The sequence below is a fragment of the Eschrichtius robustus genome, chromosome 20 (assembly GCF_028021215.1).
Source record: "Eschrichtius robustus isolate mEscRob2 chromosome 20, mEscRob2.pri, whole genome shotgun sequence".
Classification (NCBI taxonomy): domain Eukaryota; kingdom Metazoa; phylum Chordata; class Mammalia; order Artiodactyla; family Eschrichtiidae; genus Eschrichtius; species Eschrichtius robustus.
The window spans coordinates 43,693,294-43,720,598 of record NC_090843.1 but is presented as its reverse complement, the minus strand read 5'-3'; the positions used below and the strand labels follow the sequence as shown (position 1 = coordinate 43,720,598).

Here is a 27,305-nt window from a genome sequence, read left to right as displayed (position 1 = left end):
GTTCCTTTTGACTTTTTATTTTTATGTGTAAATTTTCTAAATTTATTGAGTTTTGGATTTAAGGAAAGAAAAACACATTTACATGTAACAGTCGTGAGCACATTAAAATAATAATTAACTGGTAAAAAAGTATTCAGACTAGAAAAGGAAACTACTTAGCACGTTGTGTATTTGAATATTTATAAATTTATATATATACTTTTAATTAATTAATTAATTTATTTATTTATTTATGGCTGCGTTGGGTCTTCGTTGCTGCGCACTGGCTTCCTCTAGTTGCAGCGAGCGGGGGCTACTCTTTGTTGCGGTTCGCGGGCTTCTCATTGCGGTGGCTTCTCTTGTTGCAGAGCACGGGCTCCAGGCGCGCGGGCTTCAGTAGTTGTGGCACGCGGGCTCAGTAGTTGTGGCTTGTGGGCTCTAGAGCACAGGCTCAGTAGTTGTGGCTCCCGGGCTTAGTTGCTCTGCGGCATGTGGGATCTTCCCGGACCAGGGCTCGAACCCGTGTCCCCTGCGTGGGCAGGCGGATTCTTAACCACTGTGCCACCAGGGAATCCCTATAAATTTATATAGTGATTAATATTTGATAAATAGTGCAGTTACAAGTCTCCAGAGTGTGAAGTTTTAATTCTACTGACATTTAGTAAGCACTAGTGCAAAGTTCCGTGCAGCTACTTTGTATGTAGTGGGAAGAGTGATGACAGTATCATTAAAAACCTCAACCCCATCTTGCAAAGAAAAAAAAAAAAAATTGGGTTCTTGTTTTCAAGTCAATTTTCTGGGGGATATTTTTTACCTTTCTACCTTCCCACCCCTCCCCCAAAGTACCTGTCTGTTGTGTTGTGAACTGTTTACTTGAAAAAGCAACAAGTGTTTTGCTTGAAATGCATATATGTTTTTGCAGTATCTTTGCTTCACCACCTATTACTCTCCAAAAATTTTACAGGGAGAAGCAAGTCAGTGCCTAGTCAGAATTGTCCTTGAACGCTTCCTATCTTGCACTTTGTCACCAAAACTGTTTGGTTGTTCTGTTAACAGTCTTTAAAAAAATATGGATGTATTATTCATTTTCTTTTAATTGTGTGTGTTCTGCTCTCCTTGGCTCCTGTGAACAAGCATTGCTTCCGCCCAGTTTGGTATGTGGGTCAGAAGGCACTGTTTCTCACCAGGGCGCTGCTGTTTCCTCTTCCTACTTGAGTAGATTACAGATTATACTGGAATACGCCTGAGAAAAGGTCAAAAAGGAGGGTGAAAGTCCTGGAACTGCAGCTGGGAAGCTTGTCATTCTCATCTAGGAAAGGGGAAAAAAAGAGAGAGAAAGAAAGAAAAAGAGAAACAGAGACTCCAATGTCAACCCCAAACAACCCACATTCAGGAAATTCCCGTTTGCACAGGATACTTTTTATATATTCCAAAAGGACTCTATTTGGTTTTGATTAAATAATTATCGAGTGTTTGGCTGAGAAAGCTTTAATGTTAAATTAGATGGCAAGCAAGAGCTAAGCAGTGTTTTTAGCTTTTCAGAGCCTGCATTTCCAGTGATTGTTACAAAACAAGCTACCATTGTACTCTTTTTGACAGAGTCAAGAAGTCGGGAGCTTTTCAGCTACAGAGTTAACTTAGTTAAACTCATTGGTATATTTTGGATTTTTATCCCTGTCAATTCCACAGCAGGATACTAAAAGCAGACGGAACATTTTGGTCTTCTGTGGAAAGCAAAAAGCACCCAAAAAGCCCCATATGAACTTGTTACCCGATTTTTATTTTGGAAAGACGTGATGTTGGGAGTAGGCCATCTACATGAGGTCTTAGGGTAAAGAAGTTGGTTGAAGTAGGATAATAATGGGATATTTGGGAATAGGGTTCTCCCTATATATTTATCTTCTCAGGAGTGCCAGGTTGTCACATCCACATTGCCTCTTAGTGTGCCTCGTTACTCCAATTTCAAAATGTAAGGATTCAGAATATTAGCAGACCAAGGACACTGACTGACTGAGAGGCTTATATCCTAGAACAAGAGTGGATCTTGTGGACAGGTGTGTGGAAGGGTGATGAGAACAGAATTTGAAACTATTGTAGGAGTCTCATTTCTATGTTTCTTTAGTAAACCTTCAGAAAAAATGGAGTGCCTAAAGGAATAAAGTTAAGGGTCAAAAAGTGAGAAGATAATGCAGACCTCCTAAAAGCTGTGCTCTCCCTTAGGGCACCATCAACACTGCCTAGTGTCATTTTGCTTTTCTCCACATGAATCTTTGCCATTTTTATGTTTATCCCTGCATCCCTAATGACAACAAAAGACAATGCTTCTTTATCCTCCACACTCTCCATTTGGTCCCCTTGATTCCATTGTAGCTCTTAGTTTCTTACACCTTCTGTTCCTAGACTCTTCCTCAGACCCTCCTTAGCAGTAATTTGTAGCTTGTGCCTCTAGAATCCTATAACAAAAAGTTTTCTCTTTTTCACTGATGTGATACCGTTTTAAGGTACTTTCTCACCGACAACTCTGATCCCTTGATTGCTTAATGTTATTTTAACTGATCTCGTTCGTCTTAGTTCGCAGTATGGTAAGATAGGGAGATTTTTTAGAGGGGAGGGAGGAGGCCTATAATTGCATTTACGTCTTATTTTTCCTCTTCTGGTTTGCATTTAAGACGAAATGAAGGTGTACACACAGAGACACCGGTATTAACTTTAATATTTAGCATAATCTGAAATGGGCAGTAATCTCAGGATCTTGCTGGCTTTTAGAGATTTCTTGTGGCTGGCACTTTGCCACCTTCACATGTTCTCACATCATGCATTCAGAAGCTAAGAATACCAACCTGGCAGCTTCTGCAGGGAGGGTAAAGATAAAACAGAAAAGAGTCTAGCTTTGCAGCCACATTACCTGGGAGTTGTTGCTGATGTCTTTTCCACAAATGTTCAAGTTTGTCAAAACCCAGTAAATCTTGGAAAGTTTATTTTCCTTGTAGCATCTGTGTTTTATAATGGGTCTTTTAATTTGTTTTTACTTTGTCTGCAGGGATTTCTTTTGTCCGGAGTTTTCAGACTCTGTCTTTTTTTTTTTTTTTTTTTTTCTTTCCTGTGGAAGTGAGTCCGTTAATGATGACTGGTTTGGGAATATGCCTCTGCAAAGCTGACCTGACAGGCTGCTCCTCCAGCACAGCAACAAAGCCCATTGTTATTTTCTCTCTTTTATCCTCAACTTCATCCATTTTCCCCCTGTGTGTTTATAGTATAGAAAGTCTGGGAAAACATACTTTGGGACAGTGCATACATGATAAGGTGGCATTTTGAAGTTAGAAACATTTTTAGTAAACAGAGATTACACCACATCAGCCTCACACACAGACAGAGGTGCTGTGTGTTAATGTGGAGATTGAAAGTTTCTTTCCCCATCGTACCTGCAGGTATTCTTCATCCAAAAGGCAGAATGGGGGAGAAAAACAGAGCACATGAGGTTGTTTTCATAATTCCTTTTTCAAAAATGCAAACTTGTACAAGTAAATGCAAAAAGTCAGTGGTTAAACCCCGATGTGAACAGTTCTGGCTTCGGGCTTTGTATTGTAACATTCAAAACAATAATATCCATAAACAAATAAACAACTGAAAACAAAATATCGCTTTAAACATCAAAGGATGTTTTGAAAATTCTGATTTTTAAATGATTTTCTATTCCCAAATAGAATTCCTGCTTTAATTTATTGAGAAAGCATTTTATTGGAACTTGGGATTTTTCCCCCACCCCAAGAGAACTCTGTCTATCTTGGGGACTGGTAAACCTCTAAAGGATCAAAGCTCTAGTGGATTTGGTTAAAGACCCAAAAGCCTGAAGGCTTATGGAAGTTTATCTATATAGAGTAAGCCCAAAAAACTGGGATGAGAGTTTTAGAAGAGCTTATTTTCTCATGAGATTTTTGAGACTTCCTCTGTTTGGATGTGCCAGAAATACTGTGAGAATATCCATTCTCATGGCATTTGTCACTTACAGGTCTTTTCCCAGCTGGAATTTGTAAGTATAATGCTGTGTGAAATATTATATGTATTTTAAGGTTTTATGAAGCCCACTACTAAAATTGCAATTAAACAGCCTCCACTATTTTCGCTGTACTCATACAATAAAGAGAAAAGCATAGTAAAGAATGGTTGCTGAAGGTGACATTTAGAATTGATGTAGTGACTCTTCACTGATCTGAGAAATTTTTAATTTTACTGTTACAATCATATATATGCCTAGAAGGTGGAGCAAAGAAAGTGCTGCTCTCCCTGTCTGTCCAAAGGGAAATTGAAGCATAAGATGGAGGGACAGGCTTAATCCACATCCAAGGCTTAGGATACGATGAGTTTCTTCTGCTGAAGCTCATTGTATTAAGAAGCTTCAGGCTTCAAGAATAATCCTGGCTCGGAAATTTAGGTTTGATATAATGATCAGGAAGTGTCTGAAGATCTATTCTTAAAGTTACCAAGTCTAGGCTCCTGGCCGAGTCAACCTGAGACTAAGGAGACTGGTGAAAGCCATGGATTCCGGCACCTGGCTATCTTCTGAAGGACTTTGGGTGTCCCCTCCAAAATTAATTTTTTTTTCTATAGATCATAGGGCTATATTTTCTGAAGGACTTTGGGTGTCCCCTCCAAAATTAATTTTTTTTTCTATAGATCATAGGGCTACATTTTCCTATACTTCCTGGATATGAGAAAAAATATATTTCCTCCCTTCATTCAGCATTTACTGAGCTGTCAACAACTAGTAAGATACTGCTCCTAGTCTGGAGGAGTCTTAACAGTTTTTGTGGAGGATAAATCTGGGGGTTTGTTAGATTCTAGCTTCATTTTCAAAGAAAATCCATGACCCAAGAAAGAGATAGTGAAAATCGTCTTTAAACAGAGACTTTGAACAATTGAAAAGGGAAGAAAGGATCATTATACTATTTTTGTGTATTTGATTGATTCAGTATGAACTTTCGTTTTTAAATTTTGTGCTTTTAACATATATTTTTATACGTAGATCATTACATGTGAGTTAATGAGATTTCTTGTCTAAGCTAGTTCCCTCATTTTACTAACTCCTGAATTAATTGTTCACACAGCTCTCATCCTTTATTTTCTACTAGAAAAGTGAAGATGAGAAGATCCAAGTTCCTTCCCCTATACTCAAAATTTGCATATCGTCCCTTTAAAACAACAAGGAAAAACATCTCCTTCCTTTTTGTTCCTGAGACATTTTGCAGATATCTTTTTTTTTTTTAATTAATTAATTTATTTATTTATGGCTGTGTTGGGTCTTCGTTTCTGTGCGAGGGCTTTCTCCAGTTGTGGCAAGCGGGGGCCACTCTTCATCGCGGTGCGCGGGCCTCTCACTAGCGCGGCCTCTCTTGTTGCGGCGCACAGGCTCCAGACGTGCAAGCTCAGTAGTTGTGGCGCACGGGCCTAGCCGCTCCGCGGCATATGGGATCTTCCCAGACCAGGGCTTGAACCCGTGTCCCCTGCGTTGGCAGGCAGACTCTCAACCACTTTTGCAGATATCTTTATTAGCACTTTTTCTCCCATTAAATCCTTTAAAGACCTATAGTCTTTCTGTCTCATTATGTTATGACCTCTTTAGGAGTCCCTTGGACTTCTTTATCCAGGACTAGAACAGGGCCTCATACCAATAAGGCTCAAAAAGTGTGAGCTGAAAGAATGAATGTTGAATGAAACCTTTGCCTGGTACATTATCTCATCTTGTTAACGGCTTCTTTTCAGCTCCGAAGTCCTTAAATTTGTGTTCTGTATCCATTACCGGAATCATTTCCTATCAACGCTCCCTTTACATATCCCTTGCCGTATGATTTGTCACCTCTTTAGTGAAGCTACCCTATTGAACATTACCAGAGTTAGTAGCTTTCTCTCTGTGTTTGCCTTTCTGAACCTTGTCATTGTTGACCATTTTACTTATTCTTTCATTAAAGCTATTTTTTATAAATTGCTTACCACATAGTAAAGTATGTCAGACACTTATGAATTCTTATGAAATATACCCAACTTATTTTACTCTTTCAGATACACTGGGTTTCACAGGCTACATCATGAACACAGACACCAAGAATAAAAGCTCATAAATACTTGGGTGTTGCTTGACAATAAGATAGAAGGCTGCGAGGGATAGATGTGATGTACCTTGTATGCTCCCTTTAGGTTGTTTTATCTTGGTGAGCCAGCGAAGGGTTTTAAGTTGTGGCTAACGTAACCACAAGATTTGGAACTTCTCAGTGAAATCACTTCCTTTTTCTAGACTATGCATCCTATCTGTAAAGTTCAATGATCTCAAAATCTGTGCTGTTCCCTTGCTGAAGATTTAGGTACCTAAGTTACTACTCCTCTGCCTCAATTGAAATATTCTTCTAAAGCTGAAATATATTATCTTCCCATTGCTTTCCATTATAATTCTCTCCTAGTTAGAGATTTCTTACTGTTGCTCACATCTGTGGCATCACTTTACATGCTCTCTTCATGTTATCCTTATCCTCAGAATATTTCTACTCTTCTGCTCTTATCCATATTTTACCCATCTTTCAAAGCCTAGGTTATGTCTCATCTGCTCTATGATCTCTTCTCCAAATAATTGATCCCATGTGTACTTATCTTTAGTGCTAGGCAATTAGCACTTAATTATTCCTGTTTCATGCATATTAGACTGTAAGCTTTGTGACAACGAAGAATGCAGTCCTCACAGTGTGTGATCTTAGGCTAAGGCACTCAACAAATATTTGACTGCTCGTTGTGAAATGTGTGTCTTAAACATAGTCCTTGAATTTCATTAGCTTGTGACATATTTCGTGTTGCGGTCTGATTTCAGATCCAAATTAGATTCAGATCCAAACAATATTCAAAGAAATTAAAGGATACCTTCATAAGTGGAAAGACATCCCATGTTCTTGGCTTGGTTGTGGTCTGATTTCAGATCCAAATTAGATTCAGATCCAAACAGTATTCAATGAAATTAAAGGATACCTGCATAAGTGGAAAGACATCCAATGTTCTTGGCTTGGAAGAATTAATATTCTTAAGATGGCAGTGCTCCCTGTACTGATGAGCAGATTCAGTGCAATCCCTATCAAAATCCCAGCTGGCATTTTTGCAGATAATGACAAAATATAGGTGGAAGCAGCAAGTTTTGTTGGATATAATGATCCATCAAAGAAGCATAACAGACCACTGACTGTCTTAGAAAGAAAAGGAATTCAGCATGATTTTTCTGTTTTGTTTTTTTTTTTAAAGTGAAAAGCCCTATCCTGGAAATTCAACTGTGGAGACTCCCATCCTCTTTTCACTATTATTTAGGTTTTTTTTTTTTTAAATTAATTAATTTATTTATTTTTGGCTGTGTTGGGTCTTCGTTTCTGTGCGAGGGCCTTCTCTAGTTGCGGCGAGCGGGGGCCACTCCTCATCGCGGTGCGCGGGCCTCCCACTCTCGCGGCCTCTCTTGTTGCGGAGCACAGGCTCCAGACGCGCAGGCTCAGTAGTTGTGGCTCACGGGCCCAGCCGCTCCGCGGCATGTGGGATCTTCCCAGACCAGGGCTCGAACCCGTGTCGCCTGCATTGGCAGGCAGACTCTCAACCACTGCGCCACCAGGGAAGCCCCTGTCTGTTTTTTTTCTATCTTAAGTTCCTCTGAAAAAACCGTTATTTGCAGTGACAGAGATGCTTCACAGTCCTTATTCTTCCTGGAAAAAAGTGTACAAGGGTTATAGGAGTTTTGAAAGTTAAAGTATTGTCTTCAGTGAGTTCTGTATGTGTGTATTTGGGTAAGGGTTTATGTAATGGCTATTTTAGAAGTCATCCCGATATGGCAGAATTTCAAAACAACTTGGAAATGAAAAACAAACAAACACACTGATCTAAATTTTCTAATTCCATGTGGCTTGTATCTGAAGAGGACATTGATAATGTAATCCCAACTTCTGTCTTTATATTTCATAACCTTCTCTCTGGGAGATTTGTAACTTACTTGAATTTTGTAGTGGTAGGCTTACAAGGTGGTGACACCAAATAATATAGAAATAGTAAATGTCCAAATGGGTGCTTCTGCTCTACAGTATAGTATGTTCCCTTCTGCTATTCTCGTTTCTTTCTTTTCAGTGACTATATGTGTTTTCTGTTTATTTTCAGATAGCAGTACAAATTGACATAACATGTCTGCTTAACAAAATTTAGCTCTAAGTTTGTCATTAGGCCGGGATATCATTAAATGGAAAAAACAAAAGCGATCATGGATCCTGACTTGCTTCAGATTTCAAGTGTCACAGTATTGAAGTAATAGACATTATAGGCACTATTTTGAGGACACTGGTTAAAAAACAAAAAAATTCAAAATGCATATTTGTAAGGTTGTGGTAAATAAGTATAAAATATAAAAGTTAAAAAGTTTTTAGATTGAATTTTTGAAACAGAAGTACAAAAGAAACATTCATAAAGTGGAATTTATAAAAAAATATTTTGCTTGTTAAAAGATCTATAAGAGAAGAAAAAGACAAGTTGCAGCAGGGTAGAAAATATTTAAGAATCATGTATCTTATAAAAGGTTTATATCCAGAATATATAAAGAACTTTTGAAATTTGAGAGTAAGATCCATAAATAATTTCTTACATTTATAGTCGTTTGATTTTCAACAAGGGTACCAAGACAATCCATTGGTGTGGGAAAGAATATCTTTTCAACAAATGATGCTGGAACAAGTGGATATTCAACATTCAAAAGAATGAAGTTGAACCCCTACCTCACACCATTTATAAAAATTCATTCAAAATTGGTCAGAGACCTACATGTTAGAGCTAAAAATATATAAAACTCTTAGAAGAAAACATAGCTCTAAATCTTTGTGTCCTTGGACCTGGGCAGTGGTTTCTTAGATATGATAACAAAAGAATAAGCAATTAAAGAAAATACAAAGAGTTCATCAAAATTAAAAACTTTTATGTTTCAAAGCATACCATGAAGAAAGTGAAAGATGACACATGGAATGGGAGAAAATATTTATAAATCATGTATTTGATAAGGGACTTACATTCTGAGAATATAATTAGCTCTTACAACTGAACAATGAAAAGATAACTCAATTTTGGGTAAACATTTTGGATAGACATTTCTCCAAAGAAGGTATACAAATTACCAAAATGCACATGAAAAAGATGTTTAACATCATTAGTCATTAGTAAAATGCAAATCAAAACTACAGTGAGATACCACTTCACACCCACTAGGATGGATAAAATAAAAAAGATAGACCATAACAAATATTGTTGAGGGTGTGGAGAATTTGGAGTCCTCATACACTGGTGCAGCCACAGTTTAGCAGTTCCTCAAAAGGTTAAATATAGACCCAACAGTTCCACTCCTAGGTGTATATACCCAAGAAAATTGAAAGCACAAGTCCACATAAAAACCTGTGCACTAATGTCCATAGAAGCGTTATTCATAGTAGCCTGTTAAAACAACCCAAATATTCATCAACTGGTATAAATGTGGTATATCCATACATTGGAATATTATTCAACCAGTAAAAGGACTGAACTATTGATACTTGGTAACATGGATGAACCTTGAAAACATAATAAGTGAAAGAAACACTCACAAAAGGCTACATTTTATGATTTCATTTATATGAAATATCCAGAATAGGCAAATCTATAGAAACAGAAAAGATTCCTGTATCAAAAGCCGATGGGTGGGGCAAAGGAAGAGTGACTACATGGGCTTTCTTTTTGGGTGATGAAAATGTTCTGAAATTAGACAGTGATCATAGTATATGATCCTACTCTGTAGAATATACTAAACACCATGGAACTGTACATTTTAAAAGGGTGAATTTTATGGTATATGAATTATATCTCAGCAAAAATATTAACCCAGTTTTTAAAATTGGCAAAAGCTTTACATAGGTACTTTACCAAAGAAAATATATGGATGACAAATAAGTACACGAACAACAACAACAACAAGCTAAACATTTTTGACCATTAGAGAAATCCAAATAAAAGCCAGAATAGCTAAAATCAAAAAGAGTAACAATACCAAATTCTGGTGTGGATGCAGAAGAACTGGAACTGTCATACTTTGCCGGTGGGAGTGTGAAGATCAGCTACTTTGTCAAACTGGCATTTTCTCATAACCTTAAACATACAATTATTATGTCCATGCAAACATTCATTTACTATGATCAGCAACTCCATTCCTAGATTATTTATATGTTTTTAAAAGACTTACATTCATACAAAAACCTGTTCAAAAATGTTTATAGCAGCTTTATTTGTAATAACCAAAAGTTGGAAACAAGTCAAATGTCCTTTCACCGATGACTGGGTAAACAAACTGAAGTACTTCCGTACAATGGGATCATACTCAGGAATAAAAAGAATTGATACATGTAGGAAAATGTAGAGTGGATGAATCTCAGATGCTTATTGGCAAGTGAAAGAAGCAAGACAATACCGTACATACTTTGTGATTTCATTTATAGGATGTTCCGAAAAATGCAAAGCCATGGAGAGGGAGAAAAGATAAGTGCATGAGAGGAATTTGGCTTATTGGTGAGAGCAGAGTAATTACTCTCACTGCAGTTCGGATTTTATTTCACAGAGCTTGTTTTTCCTGGTTGTTAATGAGCCATAATGCCTATTCTTTTTTTTTTTTTTTTTTTGGTATTAATACCATCATAAAATAAAGGGTTGATTTATGTTTTTTAATTTTATGGTGGGGAGTGGTACATTTTGGGAGTAAGGCAATGTTTTTGCCTATTGACTTTTGTCAGTCTCACCCTATGTCTACTGTGGTACATTCTATGGATACACATCCTTATGACTCATGTTTCTTCTGCTCTCTGAGCCTTTGCAGGTCTCCATGGCTAGAATATTCTCCCCACTTACTCTCAAGCTTGTTTAGGGAAATGTTCCATGCTTCCTCTAGGCTAATTTAGATCTTGCCATTTTATTTTCTTTTACTATCCTATATTTCTTTATAGCACCATAAAATTATAATTAAGTTTTATACCAATTATTTGTGTAACCATGTAACATCTATCCAATTCTGTATCCTCCAATCCTCCATCCTCAAACACTACAGTCTCTGTTTATAATCAATGCATATTTGGTATTACCAGAGTCCTTTGTTTTTCTTCCATCCATATAGCCATGATTCTGTTAGAATCCCTTCTGCCTTTGGTAACTTTCTTAAAAGATTAGTGGAGTCAGTGCAAATCCTATCAGAGAAGGAAACTTCGCTTGGTGATGCTTTTCTTTTCTTTTTTCTCTTTGTAGGGAAACTCAACAGCCAAGACTCCTACAATAATTTTGCCAACAACAACCCTGGCAACCCCCGGCTTTCTCCTCTCCCCAGCCTGATGGTATTGATGCCTCTTGCACAAATCAAGCAGCCAATGACATTGGGGACCATCACCAAACGAACAGGGTAAGGCCTCAGGCTTGATACTTTTTTAGTAGCTGTTTTAGAGGATTAAATACACAAAAATAAAACATATTTTTTCTTTGGGTGGTTTTGATTATGTTCTTCATTTCCAGCCCACATGAGACTTAATGGCAGCAGATTAAATACAAAGTATAGAACATACACGAACACATTCATACACAGCCATGTACATGCACATTCACAGAAATAACAAAGCAATGACAAGTTGTGAAAACTAGTATTGGCTAATAAAAACCAGATCCATTTACTCAGGCTTATAGTTGCTGCCTTGTGGCTTTGTCTGAAAGTAGTACAGTTGCATTTTCTTGCTTTTGTGGACATGATCTGGATTTATAATGACCCCCAAATTTTGACTGACACAAATACTAAGGAGAGAACTTAACATGACAACCATGTTTCTAATACTTAAAAAAAAAAATCATCTATATTGAGGTACAATTTACATATAATAATCTATCATTAGTATCAGGACAATGTGATATTATAGATAGTTTTCAAAATCCAGAGTCCTAGGGTTTAGGCTTTACTGAGATTGGTCATTAACATCCTCAGAGGCTCCTGATGACTCACTTGATATCTTTGTGCTTATTTTAGCTATTTAAAAAATTTTCAAATTCCTACCTGTTAGGAATATAAAATTATCACTTCTTTGGGTTCCTGAAAATAAAGTGCTGTGTCTAAGATATAAGATCATTAGATATTCAATTGTATAACAACTGTGAAACTCCATTATGTTCCCCAAAATATATATGTCTATAGCCAAATTACCTATTTTCATCAATAAGCAATCCTGAGGTTTAGCATAATTTGAAATGGAACAACTGTCTTAAAATTCTGTATTTGGTAGTCAAGAGAAAACTCCATCTTGGCTTCAAATAGTCTTCAAGGTCTTTCCAACAAGAGGAATAGACTTAATTATGTGGCTGCTGTATCATTATGTTTTAATATTGTTGTGCTAGGTGGTAAAGTGTTTACAGAAGCTACTTCTGTAAGAAGAAATACTCATTCTCCAGGACGAGGCCTTTTAGCTCCAGATTTCACCGTAATGCTGAAATTGACCCTCTACCTAGTGGAGTTGTGTTTGCCTATAAATTCCTGTTGCTGAATGCAGAAATTGAGTTTGTGGTGTATTAAGGGAAAAATACAGCAAACCTAGCTCCCAAATCAGACATCTTATGATACAAATCATTTGCCTGTATTTTTAAAAATTGATATCAGCTTTTTAACTCTTCATTAGTAATGTAATTTAAGTAGAATTTTTACCTCCCTTTCCTCTTATTTAGTTCCTTTATTTTAAAATAAGTTAAATAAGAGTGGCTATGGATAGTAAAGGGGTTATGAACTTATATTTACAGGTGGCTCATTCTTTTCTTTGTGTAATGATACATTTCTGGGACGTACAATCAAATAAAAATGGGACTAAATCTTGAATCATAATCTTAAAAGTTATTTTTTCCCTCACAGAAGTCAGTCAGTACATAATTATACCTTCTTGATCCAACCCAGCATTGTAGAATTCTACAAAGTGTTTGTCAGTCTTTCCTGAATCTAAGAATCTAATCTCAAAATTGTTCCTCTTGATTTTAATTTTACCTCTAAGATCCTAAATGAAGTTCTATGCCTGAAATCACGTGATCCTAGAGTTTAATTCAAAATATTTGTGGGGAGGGTTGAAAAGTGAGTTTACTTCTGTATATATTTGAAACTTTCCATAATAAAAAGATAAACTGTATCACACACTCTTTCACTGTCTCTCTTGCTACTCTTTCTCTCTGTCTTTAGATGGGTAGAAACTATTAATCATCTGGTGTCTTCCTGTACTACCATACTTTATGAACTTAGATAACTTCTGTGTTTCCTGTTCCTGTTAAAAACTTGGTCACAATTCCTAGATTTTTCAGAGCACGTGTATTATGTTCCCTTATATTCTAGACAGTTTAATAATTACTTATTAATGAAATAAGTGATAGGAATTTGAATTGTGTGCTTTGAAATTAATATTAGTTCAAGATACATGTATCTTATTAGTTACTGAGCTTTTTTTTTTTTAACATCTTTATCGGAGTATAATTGCTTTACAATGGTGTGTTAGTTTCTGCTTTATAACAAAGTGAATCAGCTATACATATACATATATCCCCATATCTCCTCCCTCTTTACTGGGCTTTTTATCTCAGATCTCAAACCATTTTTTTTTTCCCCAAAGTTTTGAATTCTTTTTGGCATGTCCCCTGTCTTGGAGTGTTTAGAAAGAATAATTACTATTTGTCCCACAATGAGTCCTTGGCTTTTCATTTTAAACATTTTGATAGAGATTCATTCAGACTTACCAAAAAAAGTTACAAGACCAGTAAAAGGAATTCCAGCATACCCACATTTCCCAAATGTTAGCAGTTTAACATATTTGCCTTATCATTTATCTTTTCTCACTCTGCACACACATACACACGTGCACACACACATCCACCAAAAACTCATTTTATTAGTATTTTTTTCTTCCATATGGTTGTTTCTCTACTTATGGCAGAGCTTTAGTGCTCCATAAATTACCCCTCCCACTCTTCTTTTTTTCCCTCCCCTCCTACTATTCTTTTTTTCCCTTCCTATTAACAAAGATTACAGTGATCAAAAACACTTTGATGATAGTATTCATAACTTATGCTTGGCTATGGCTAGGTTACAAGACTTAATACCCTTAAGCCATTTTCTGAAGGGTTTGTTGATTATATTTAGAAATTGCTATTGTGACTTTACTTATAATTCTTATAGTACTACTGTAAGTCACCGAAACATTCGGTCATAGAATTTTTAGAATATAGTTTGTGGTTTTATTATCTTAACATTTAGCATTTTCATTGAAATACATGCATTTTGCCTAATCAAAAGTAATATTTGTTTTGGGAGAGTAAGATATGTCCCCTAGATTTCCATTTTTGACATATGCTGAGATTTGAAGCACATCCCAGACATTTTTATATCATTAGATTTCTCCCATTAGATAGTAAGGTTATATTTATTTCATTTTTATTAAAAAAAATTTTTTTTTTTTACTGTGACCAGTTCGCAAGCTGCCCTTAGCTCACTTGCGTTATTTCCATCAAATTTTATTATATTTACTGAGAATTTTGATTGCCACATTAAGGTCACCAGAGTGATGAGCAAACAGGCTTTTAATTTTCCAGGTCATTGTGGAAATCCTGATTTACTCTGTGCTCTAGTGAAATGCCTTTCCTAGCATTTTTTTTTTTTTTCCTTTCCTAGCATTTTAAAGATAAAATTAACAGAAGTATTTGATATGAATTATGTAGAAAGAGAGCACAGAGCTGACTCATTTATAGACATGTAAGTTCAAGTATACCTGATAATATATCTAGTAAAATATATATATTTGTCCCATGTCCTAGATATTTGGCATAACAGCATGAAATAAACATTAAAAATCATATTTCTAGCATAGAGATTTCCAGGGATTGCTTAGGATCCTATATTTAAATAACCAAATTTAGATGGAAGCCTTAACTCAAACCTTCAGGGGATAGATGTGTACTTACCGTGTTTCATGTCTTCCCTCTTATTTTTGGAAATATAGATCCCTGAAAGCCTGTGCAGTGTCAGGGACCATCTGTCTTATTCGAAGACATTTGCAAGGCCAGTAGAACTACAAATGGCAAAAGACAGATGTATTTGCACCTTCATGTTCTGTACCTTGAAGCAGCACTGGGAGGAAATAAGGCCTGTTTTGGCAACAGCTGTTGCTTAACCCGATTGTGGTACACGCTGGTGAAGGCAAAAGACGCGCTAAGAATCTTTTGGTTTAACAGTCACTCATTCAGACAAAACCCATTTCTTCCAGTCTAAGACTGGAGGATTGGGAAGACCTCCATCATGTTTTTATCATGTGTGAATAAGTGTAGTTTTCATCTATTAAAAGTGGAACTGGGTGCTAAGGGATTGCTCATTGTTTTGGAATGTAAAGTTTTTGTAGTAGGGATTTACTTAAGCAATAGTCCATAGATGTTTGGTTGAATTAATTTTTAATGCTTCCTGTGTAAAAACTTACTAAATAAGTAATTTTCATCAATATGCTTAATTTTATGTACATCAAATCTAAAATTATTAACATATACACATCATTTTGTGGGCACAAGCAAGGAACAGTACATTTCAAAAAGTGGTCAGGGGACTTCCCTGGTGGTGCAGTGGTTAGGAATCCGCCTGCCAATGCAGGGGACATATGTTCGAGAGCCAACACAGCCATACATACATACATACATACATAAATATAAATAAATAAATAATAAAAAGAACAGTATATGTGGAATATGCAAAATAAAAAAAGTGGTCAGAGTAATTTCATGGGAATAAAAATATAGAAATTGGGAATGAAGTTACTTCCTTGCCCTTAACTAGCTGAGGTTTTTGGTGAAGTAAACCTGGTATGACTTGTTGTCTTTCATAGGTTTCCTTTTTCTTAAATCGAGCAGCTTTTTGCTCCTTCTTCCCTCCCCCCATGTTTGTATTTATTCATTTCTTTGTGAGCAATTCGAGCTAGGTATTAGGGACTTTGGGCCTGACCCTGTAGAAGTAGGTAATGTAGTAAAAGAATACTGACTTAGGAGTCTGAAGCTCTGGTTTCACATCTTGGTTCTGCTGTTACCAGTGTGTCCTAGGTAAATTTCTTCATCTGAAAAATGAAAGTTTGTATGTATGGATTATTATCTGTCATACTTACAGTGTATGAATTCCCACCAGGTGTTCGATCCTGTTACCTACTTTCTAAGCCTCATTCATTGCTGTGCCCTAGGCCAGTGCTTCACAAGAGCTCCATTTAGAAGACATAGATGATTATTCTTATTTAGAAATGGAAGCATTTAATAGCATTTATTTGATTATCTGTAATTGAAATTTGTAGACTAAATCTGCCGTCAGAGCTTGCTAAGTGAAGAAACGACATTGACATATAGTCTTTGAGGAAGGTCTATTCCTCCTTCTAATTCAGTTAGGTCTGCCTTGGCTTATTTAGACACTTTGACCTGAGCCCCAAATGTTATAGGTGAAGTTCTAAGAGTTAAATGGGAAAGATTTGGAGAAAGATTCCCCAGATACAGTAGCAAATGGTAATTCTCCACCTTCCAGCCCTGTCTTATCTATGTGTTATTTCTTGATAGCTAAGCTATGTATGTTTGGTTCCAGATATAAAGTAATTGATAATGTATTTTCATTAGGATGGATATGTCTACATGTGCAATATACATATATAGTTTGAGTTCCCAGTTTTTGTACTAAATCAGTAGAGTACTTAAACCACTCCATAGTTTGTTCCCTTTTACCATAAATCTGTGGATTTGGGGGGGATGGGAGCAGTGAGGGGATTAAGTCTCCTATATACTGTATTACAAGTCAGCAAGCACTACTTTCTATAGAAATTTGACAATCTGTGTGTACTATTCTAGTCTCTCTTCTGCCACATCTGGCAGAATTTGAACATTAGTGTTTTTCTAATGAAAATCTTGAGCTTGTAATTTAAATTTGCATGTTGAACGTACCTCAGATTAGACAATTTATCTGTATATTTCAGCTTGAATTTGCCTTCAGATCAATAATTTGAGAGCCAATAATGCCACAGGTCTCTGTAGTAGTGAGTGGTTAAAATTAAATTAATGAAAAATTTAAAGTAATACTTGAAAATGATGTGAGGACTGATTTGCTTGCATACACGTAGGAAATGTGTGTCCATCAAAGGTGCTGCTTAACAGGGGGCATAGAGAGTGTAGCAGAGTCATTAGGGTTCCTGGAATATTTTGTTAGAGAATACGGCTTTACTTTACAATTTTACACATAATGTTGTATAGCCCTTTCTCTGTTCAGTATGTTTAATATTTATATGGGCTCTTTCTGATGTCTGTTAAGTGATAGTGCTTGAATTCTCATAGGACATGATCAATTGGAAAATAGGACTTTCAGAGATTTTTTTAGTTTCTATAACTCTGAAGATGGTGAAATCTAATAATTATTAATGCCTTTCAGCACTAGAGTCAGGTTATAAAAGATTTTACCATGTTCAAATCAAATCTAGTTTTACTTTTCCCTTACATATAAAAAAAAAAATCTCCACATTTGTCTTCTTTTCAGCTAGTAAGACCAAAGCTTTTGTGGTACTGTGTGGCCTTTGAAAAAATGAATCAGAGTTTAAAGAGTTACATAGCATTAATGATTTGATATAAAGCACAATTCCTAACTGTCTTCTGACAATCTCCAGAAGAAACTGTTTGAGAACCAAAGGCAGAGTCACTTTATGCTGGACTAGCATTTCTGGATTTTTAGTCTCTTGATTTTTCAATCAGAATTCAGCTTAAAAAGGACATAATCATGACTTAAGTGGATAGGTTTTACATGGCAGGATTGTTCAACCTGCTGAAACTTACTAGTGTTTGGAAAACACACAAATTCTTAATACCTGAATATGGTAATTTGAGTTGCATTTGTTAATACAGACCATTTTAATTCCCCATACACTCTTACTCACATGCTCTCTTCCTCCTTCGAGTCACCCCCTGTAAAACTACAGCTGCGGGATTTTGGAGAGGAGGGGAAAGTCATAGGTGAAGACAGCTGGATCATGGACTTGGCCTTTGTGACTTTATATTTTCATTCTTTCCCTACTGAGTGAAGATGAAGCGGGCACATTTCAAAAGAACAGCTGACACCACCCATGCAAAGTCAGTAGTTACGTCAGTCACTCTAATTCATTGGAGTTTGTGGCTCTTCTTTTACGTGTATGTGGCAGAGGTCCAATTTGTCGGAGCGAGTAAGAAGTGGGTGAGTACAGATTGGGACTGTGCCAAATGTACGTACTGAAGCAGGTCTTCACCCTGTTTCCCCAACCCCTGTTTTCTCCTTGAGCTGCGTCAGCCTGTAGATCCTTATTTGGCTAAAGAAGGATGGCTGGTAACTCACACAACCGAGTTATGTTGTGAACAGTGAGGATTGTGTTGTCTTTAAACTTGACCAACTGCTGTTTAGTGCAGGCCTGTTTGCTACAGTGTCTGGAGGGTTAACAGTGCATTTTGGGATTGTGGGGTTGTAGAAATCTTGTTGGTAACATGCTGCTACTGTCCGGGAAGGAAAATCTAGGATATTAAAAAAACAAACAAACAAAAAAAAACCACCAAAAACTTGTGTTTAATTTGTTTGGCTAATATGTTTTTTTTTATACATAAGGAAATTTAAACTTGGAAAAAGGTATTTACTGGCTCTGTAAGTGGGAACATCAGCTGGTCTTTTGAAATGTAGAAACTTAAAGTTTTGTTTCGTTTTTGTTTGATTTTGGGGGTCAGTCAGAAGCCTTTTAAGTCATAAAGGACTAAGGTAAAACTTTCAAATTCTTTACAGTGAATCAGTTGTATTCTGATATTTGGAATGAGGTGGGAGACTGTCTAGCTTCTATACAATATATGCTAAAGAGCAACTCATGCCCAGACGTTCCAGATCACAAGTGCTTCTGTCAGAATCGTTTGAACTGTTTGATTAATTCAGGTGTCTGCCTAAGGAAGAAAATGAAAGGGAGTTGGGTAGTATGTGCCAACAATAACTTCTTCATTTTGGTGGTATTTGTGGGCATACGGAAATGTGTTGAACTTTCCATTTTCTGATCCTTTTTTTATGGCGTCACGGTGCTGTTGAGACATTGGAGTCTTCATGTGGTCACACTTATTTAAAATGGTGTTTCTCAAAGTTCAGGGTGAGCTCCAGTAACATTTTGTTTCTGATGTAATTAGTGAATCATGAAATCAAGACAAGGGGATCATGGCTAACTTTTTTTTCATTAATGAAATAGAATATAATAGAATGTAATTTCGCCACTGGTTCTGCAAGCTAACAGCCTTGGCATTATCTAGGAGCTTGTTAGAAATATAGAATCTAAGGCCCCATTCAGACCTACCTACCCTGTCATTATATGCAACAATCTTCACTGTAACTAAATCCCAACATTAATGTTTACAAAACGTTGAAATAGAGAATAATAAAGTTGATTACACACCAAAAAACCCCACATTCATTAAATTGTTTCAATTTGTGTGTGTTCATGTACATACCAGCTTACACGTTAATACATTTGTCTCTCAGTATCCGAGGGGGGTTGGTTCCCACCCCATGCCAAAATCATGGATGCTCAAGTCCCTTATATGAAGTGGCCTAGTATTTGCAAATAACCTACACACATCTACCCATACACTTTAAATCATTTCTAAATTGTAAATAGTTGCTGGTGCACAGCAAGTTTTGCCTTTTGGAACTTTTTTTTTTTTTTTTTTTATCTATAGTTGTTTGCGGATGTGGGCCCTATGGATATGGAGGGCCAACTGTATATTTCTATGGGTCATAGTTAAAAAATTTTTGAAATACATTGTTTTAGATGTGGATGATGACATCTGAATGATGACATTTCTCTGATTGTGGTCTTGTCATTAACTGTGGGAGAGATTTCCTTGCTTTGTATTGACATCATCTCTAAAGTTTTCTTTTCCAATATTTCTGTTTTCCAACTCACTCTTTCTTCTAATAGTATCTTGCTTTTCTGTTCCCTTTTTCATATCTTCTGTTCTTCAGTCCTCAGAATTGTACTGTTTTGTGAATATACTCAGTTCACTGGGAGATTGATGCTAATTAGCATGATTTTTCTTTTTTAATGTTCCTAGCACCAAAGTTGAAGAAGAAAATTACCAAGTTATGCAGTGCTCTTTCCTTCTCAGTTTATTATGTCTTCCTTCCAAATGTCAGATGCAACAGCAATATTTTGTTCTGTGTGCAAATGTGCATAGCATGTCTTAAATGCTATGAACAGAATATTAAGAAGAAGTATGTGTAACATTGAAGTCTGCCTTTGTATCCCCAGCTGTATTTAAAGCAAGCAGTTGTGGCTTTAGTTTCCTGTATTCCAGCCTAGCCCAGTGTAGGCCAGATAGAGGAAGCTAACCTCGTCTATCATTATTAAGAGTAATGCTAATTTCCTGGAATGTGACCCTAAAATGGAAGTAAATCATACCACAGACTTGGTTTTAGTGTTAGTTCCTTTGACCAGCAATATGCAGTTCAACTTACTGTAATTAAGCAGCTTAGAAAATATGTACTTTCTTTCTGTGGCTCTGAGACTACAACTGGTGAACAGCAAACAATGCTTGTCAAATTTTTATTGAGTCCCCTTTCGCTAGTTTTAAACATTTCGTGTCACACAACCACACATCTGTTGCTACTGGTCCCACTCTTTTCTCCATCCGATTATTCCATTTAACTTGTACTTTGTTTTAAAGGGCCTCTGAAGTGGATTTTATTTTATTTTACCTTAGGAATCCTACAGGGGTGCTCCAGAAAAGGGGGAGAAGTAGAGCATTTTGAAATCTCTAACCCTATGAAAATTAAGGGCCTTGTTACTGCACATCATTCTATTGATTGGTTATATCAGACTTGTTAGTATCTACGGCAGGATTGCAAACGATTACTAATTTTTTAATTGATTTTATCCATACTCTTTAACAGTATAATAAACATGTATGTGTTAATGTTACATGAGTTTTCCTCTAATTTTTTGTGCATTTTCCCCCCTTTTCCATGAAGGCCTTATCTGTTTGGAGCGGGGTGTTTTTCCATAAAAGCTCCATGGTGAGTCCCAGTTCAGTCCAGCATGCCTAATTCATTTGCTGTACTCTCAGAAAGTAACTCTGTTTTGTACTTTGTTTTCAGTTGCATGGCCTGATCACAGATAGATGCACCGAATTACTGAGTAATTTGTAGATGGGACATGAATGTTGGTATTTAAGCTTTAAAAGATTAGTTTTCTTGGTTTCACTTCATTTCTTGAAAAGTCACATAAAAAATCATAGATTAATATTTAAAAAAAAAGAAATTAGACGAATTCTCATAATAATGCTAGTATATATCATAAGACAAAGGCTAACACCCAAGTTTAAAGCTCTGAGTATTTTAGTGATAGAAATTCCCTACATGACATGCTGAACATTTGAAGACAAGATTTATTTTGAAATGTAAATGTATTTAAGGTATACTAAAAATACCCTATAAATTTTTGCTGCATTTTATTTGGTACCAAAGGAACAAGAGTCAGTTCTGTTTTGAATAGTTTAGGTAGTTACGGAGCTACATAAGGAAATTTGTATTTCACATAAAACCTCCTAAGTAACTTATTATTTCGAGTTATTAGCACCTCCCCACCATAACTTATTTAGTAAACTCTTATGTAAGACTGCATAAAATACAACTTTTGTCAGTCTTAGACATGGTGATCATAGAAAAGGAACAGTATGTTTAATACTTTTATGTAAAGGTATGAAATAGAATATATTTAGAACCTGGTATAATAATTTTAGCACAATAGTTAAGAGTCAGGGGACTTCCCTGGTGGTCCAGTGGTTGAGACTTCACCTTTCCAGTGCAAGGGGTGCAGGTTCGATCCCTGGCTGGGAAGCTAAGATCCCACATGCCTCGTGGCCAAAAGACCAAAACATAAAACAGAATATTGTAACGAATTCAATAAAGACTTTAAAAATGGTCCACATCAAAAAAAATCTTAAAAAAAAAAAAAAAAGAATCAGGCCTCCAGAATCAGACTGCCTAGGTCTTAAATCCCAGCTTACACAGTTACTACCTATATGATCTTGGGCAATTTTCTAAAACCTCTCTTTATCTTAGTTTCCTTATCTCCATTAAATGGAGTTACCAGTAGCACCTACCTCATAGGTTTATTATGAGGAGTAAATGAACTGACAATATAAATTGCTTAGAACAGTGCCTGGCACATAATAAGAGCTCAGTAAATGTTCGCTGCTATTGCTATGATTTCTTTTCTGCTTTAAGGGGAAAATTCCATTTTTGAAAAGTAGTTTCTTTAAGTTAGATCATGGTTTTGTTTTTCTTTTTTGTTTTTGTCTTTTTTGCTTTTAAGAGTGAGTGAGCCCAAAAAGAAGTTTTGGTTAATGTAAGTTATATCAATTTTATAAATTTAGTCAGAATACATGTACGTGCAGTTCTCCTAACTGCTCCTGGGACTTGTTCATACTGTCCCATTATACTAGGAGAAAACCTTCCAATCATTTTTCTCTTGGACAAAAAGAAACTTAAAAGTTTGACACAAACTAATTTCAGTGTTCATATGCCACAGGAACATCTGAAAATTTCATTGTCGTATTAGAATAGGGTGATAAATCATCCTAAAAATTTCCTCTTTGAAATGCAGCATCAAAATTAGGATATAGATTGTGAAACTATCGTTAACAAAATCATGGTATACAGGAATAAAAACTCCCTGAAAGTCAACCTTCATTCTTTGTGTTAACCAGATTTCTTCCAAAAACAAATAAGATACATGGATCTTACTCAGGAGCTTGTAGTGAACAGTTGATTTTTAAATGTCAGATTCAACATATGCCAACATTTCTTTGTAGACGCAATTTAGAATTAAATTCCATCTTGGGATAAATTTCTCATTCTAAGTACAAAGAAAAAAGTTTTAGTATGTTAATAAAGATTGAAGTTTTAGCATAGAAGTAAAGACGGAATGACAAACATTGTATGTGAGATAAGAAAAGCCCATGCCTTCAACAGCTTATGTGCTCCTCAAATTTAAGCAAAAGTACTTGTCAACCAGAAATGATTTGAGGTTGAAACAAGATTAAAAGAGCCAGATTAAAGAAAGGGATATATGAAATGTAGTAGACTTTTAAATCATTGCTTGTCTTTTAGAAGACTGCTTTGTGGTTTGTTTGATGCCATCGTTAGCTCACAAGAAACTCGTTTTTAGTCACTTATACTAGCCTAAAAGAGCCTCCTTTAAAATACGTTCCTTTACTGGTGGTGCATGTTTTTCCCATTAAGATCTTAATGAAACCTCAAATTAAGGCAGCAAAATGAATATAAATTTGACAACTTCTTCCATGTTGTTTATAAGAGCGTCTTTGTTTTAAGAGTTTTTACTATTTTTCCATGCTATTTAGCATTCAACCTGAGAATGTTTTTATTTACTGTTTTGAAATAAAACATTATGCTAAATAAAGTTACTTATTTCATCAGGTTTATAGGACTTCCAGTATAGGATAATATTTGTATTTTGGAAGAATATGAAAATTTTATAGTTCCTCTTAAAATGTTATGTAAGTTTCATACAAATTTTTTTAAATTAATTTTCAGTTGAAACATTTATATTTAGCTAAGATTTTGCTTTTGATTGATCACAGTTTCTACTAATTCTTCATTCTTTGATAAACTGTTTTAATTGTTTAAATTCAGGCAGTTTCAGATGAGTCAGTTTATAATAATATCTTTTCCTTTGACAACCAAATAAGCTTGTTGGAAAGTTAACTATGCAGACCATCTTTGACACTTTAGCCATTTTCTACATTCTGGAGATTATGTATTCTCTAGGATTTATGAATTTAAATAATGGCATAAAATGATGTAAGAATCACACACATGATATACTTTTTAATGCAGAAATTTTAAGAGAAATAGCCATTGTGAAATTTTAAAAATGAATTTTGCTTTCTACATTACAAATAAGTAACAAGTTTTTATCAAGCTCCTAGTCGGCATGTAGTATCATGTTTAAACTATTGCTATTTTTGACTTTCTTAGCAAAAGAAAAAATATATGCACAACAGTGTAGACAAGAGGTAGTCCATTTGAATATATCTTTGTAGTGTATAAGGTTAATTTTAAAGAAGAGTTAGAACTTACATGTCAAATTATGTTTAAAGTTTTAATTAGCACCGAGTCTTCAATCTGTTTATAAATAGCGGATTTAAATTAATCTTGTTATTCTGAGAATATTGAAAAAAATATTATAATAATATAATTTCATTTTTAGAAGCAAAGACTTATATGGAGAGGAGAATCTTATCTGGCAGGTTTACAGAAATCTCATATCTTTAAGAATAATTTGTGGTAGAATAATTTTAGATATATTATCAATATCTTTTTTTAAAATAAATACTTTCATTTTCCCTCTTAGTTTTTATTTTAGAATACACAGTTGAGAGTGAGAGAAAACTTCTGAATTCCTTTTGAAAGCCCAATCACAGTGAGGAGCATAAAGAAAAGTTTTTCTTCCTTAACACAAAGACATAATACCACTTGTAATTCTTACATCAATATTGTGTCTGAGGTTTAAACTGAAATATTGACTGTACCCTTACGTTTTAGAGAAGGAAAGAAAACGGTGCTTCTATCTCAGTTTAGCTCTTTTCCATGCTTGTGTCCTAAACAAGGCACTGGACCTCATTGTTGCTTTTCATGCCATCCACAGATTCACCACTTGTATCCTATTTTATAGAACATAGTAAAATTATCCAGATAGACATAATTTTTCTATAATTTTAAAGCCGATATCATTAGAGTTTTGCTTTTTTTTTTCCTGTTTGCAGTAGAGTGTGGAGGGAAAAAAAAACAGGCAAAAGAAATTCAATATGTTTCTCTGACTGAATTATATAATACAGAAAAAGCCAATGGGTAACTTCAATAGTCTTTGTAAATATTTTTAAAGATGTCGTCATGTCCGTAGAACATCTGATGGTATTAAAAATGATTCTCATTCTATGGTTAGATGGTTAGGTCTCCCAGAAGAAATGACAAAATGTTAAAACTCCTGAGTTTTAATTCGGCACCTTATTTGTTGTTGTTTTTTTCATCGTACATTAATTTTACTTTTGATTATGTTGTCTCTTGTATGAAGTTTAGTAAATGTGATGTTTTCTGATGTGGTGAAGGTTGAATTCATTCCATAGTTCTTTATGTTTTGCTCACAAGTTAAGGCAAATTTTTCTTTTAATTTTTGAACGCGGGGTTCTTTATGGCTCAGGAGGGTAGAGGGCAGGGGCTCTCAGTGGAAAGGAGTCCACCAGCCCTATCAGTATGTTTTGTACTCATTTATAACCACAACACAATTGAATTTCTGGACCCCCATATACACTGAAAATTTTTATTTTTTATATCAATTATTAATTTAATAAATTAATAAACAACCAGAGGTATTCGTTTATACTTGCAAATGTCTTGTAATAGGATTTATTGTCTCTTTCAGAGGATAAAGGGAGATATTGAGAGGAAGAAAGAAAAAAAGGCTAGTACTGGAATGCTTTCCTAAAATGGTTGGGTCACCAGTCTATAAGTGAGCATGATTTGCAAGGCTAGCACTTTTCTCTTTTGTTCCTTTCACGTATGTATCATTTTTCAACGTTTTATCTTTCTGCCAAGAAAAGGTGATTTTGCAATAGAAGTATTCTGGGTCATTGTGGAAAAGTTCAATTCTGCTTCCACCCAACATTCCTGGTCTTGGTCTTTTAAAATTTTAGGATAAAGGGCAAATTGAATCAATGTTAAATTTTCTCCCTTTGAGTATTTTGTATAGAAAATACTTTATTAATAATAATCTTTTCTTTAGATTATTTCTCCTTTTTATTTTTCTGAAAATCTTGTACATATACGCACATATTTTAAATTTCTATTTTGCTTAAATACCACAGTCATTCCAAAGGTAGGTTGATGATAGAAATAACTTGTTATGAATATGTTCCCCAAATATGCTAAATACCCTATACACAGCACTGTGTCATGCAGGAGGTAGCAAGTTATTTTCAGGGATAAAAAACCCTTTTAATTACTTATTAAACACAAACTTTTACTAATGTGATTTATGAAGGCCCTATCAGAAGAACAAGAAGAAATAATGAAGTATAAGAATAAAGTTGAACATTTTTTCATAATTTTAAGAATACTTTTAACCTAAGATACTTATTCTCTGCAGGAGATAATGAGTTTATGTAAATTGATACTGTGTTGGTGCTTTTTAGATATGTGTTCAGAAGCTGAGTTATGTATAACATTAAAGAAGTCTAAAAGACTTTAGCTTTTGACATTAACTGATTAGACTGTAAGCTAATAAACATACAAAATATATATATTTGCTTGGCTAAAGACTAAATTGATTATTATATTACAAAGGTAGCTAAGTGGCCCAGTAGCAACTTTTAAAATCTATTTAGGATGCATACCTTAGTTGCACCATAGAGTCTCTTAAGAAGTGGCATGCTACTTGTTTTCTATCTTGTTGCTTACCACATGATTTAAAAGCAAGAACAAAAATAGCATTCATTAATTTGCAAAGAACTTTGAACTTGTACATGTTGTACGACCATTGTTCCTTGATGGTGATTCTAGTAAAAACATAGTCACGCAGTTGAAACACCTTTCAAAAAATTCTGGAATGTTTTTTTTCCTCTCTCCTCTGCCTTCCAGCCTCCAAAAACTGACCAATGGAAGTTAAAAGATGCTAGTTACAGGAACTGACAGCAGTTCAGTGATGGAAATAAAGGCTTTGAAGGAAAATTTACATTCTAAGGTAGTACAACAGAGAGCATCATAACCAGAAAGAACAATTCTGGCGCCGGTTACCCAGAAACCAAGGGAAGGTGCTTGTTTGTTCAGTTGTAGGTGGAGGGGAGTCTTCTCTTCTGTTGGTTTTGCAAAGGTTATTATTGCAGGTGTGGCAAATGCAGCAAGAAGATGTGAAATTGTTGGCAGAAACAGATGCATTTTCTTACAGAAACTTAAAAATTAAAAAACTGTCATTTTATTCCCTATCAGTGGAAGTCTGACTGTGACTAATGTTGGTGATTTAGGCATGGATGTGATTTTTATGGGTAATAACTTGTTGTGTTTAAGAAATGTTAATGATGGAAAGAAAAGGCCTTTGCACATATGGCAATGTGCATTACATGACTTTGGTCAAAGGCAGAGACCAAGCAGAGTGGCTTCTGATCCAGACTTTTTGCTTTCCCTA

At 35.4% G+C, this 27,305-nt stretch overlaps 1 protein-coding gene across 3 annotated transcripts in view; it reads left to right on the top strand.

Annotated features, from left to right (window-relative positions):
* Positions 1 to 27,305, top strand: part of BCAS3 (BCAS3 microtubule associated cell migration factor) — a 568,366-nt gene that overhangs the window by 220,958 nt on the left and 320,103 nt on the right. For all 3 annotated transcript variants that reach the window (XM_068530786.1, XM_068530787.1, XM_068530788.1), the window contains exon 16: positions 11,290 to 11,440. In XM_068530786.1, the coding sequence (XP_068386887.1) occupies positions 11,290 to 11,440 (151 nt within the window). The remainder of the gene's footprint in view (positions 1 to 11,289; positions 11,441 to 27,305) is intronic.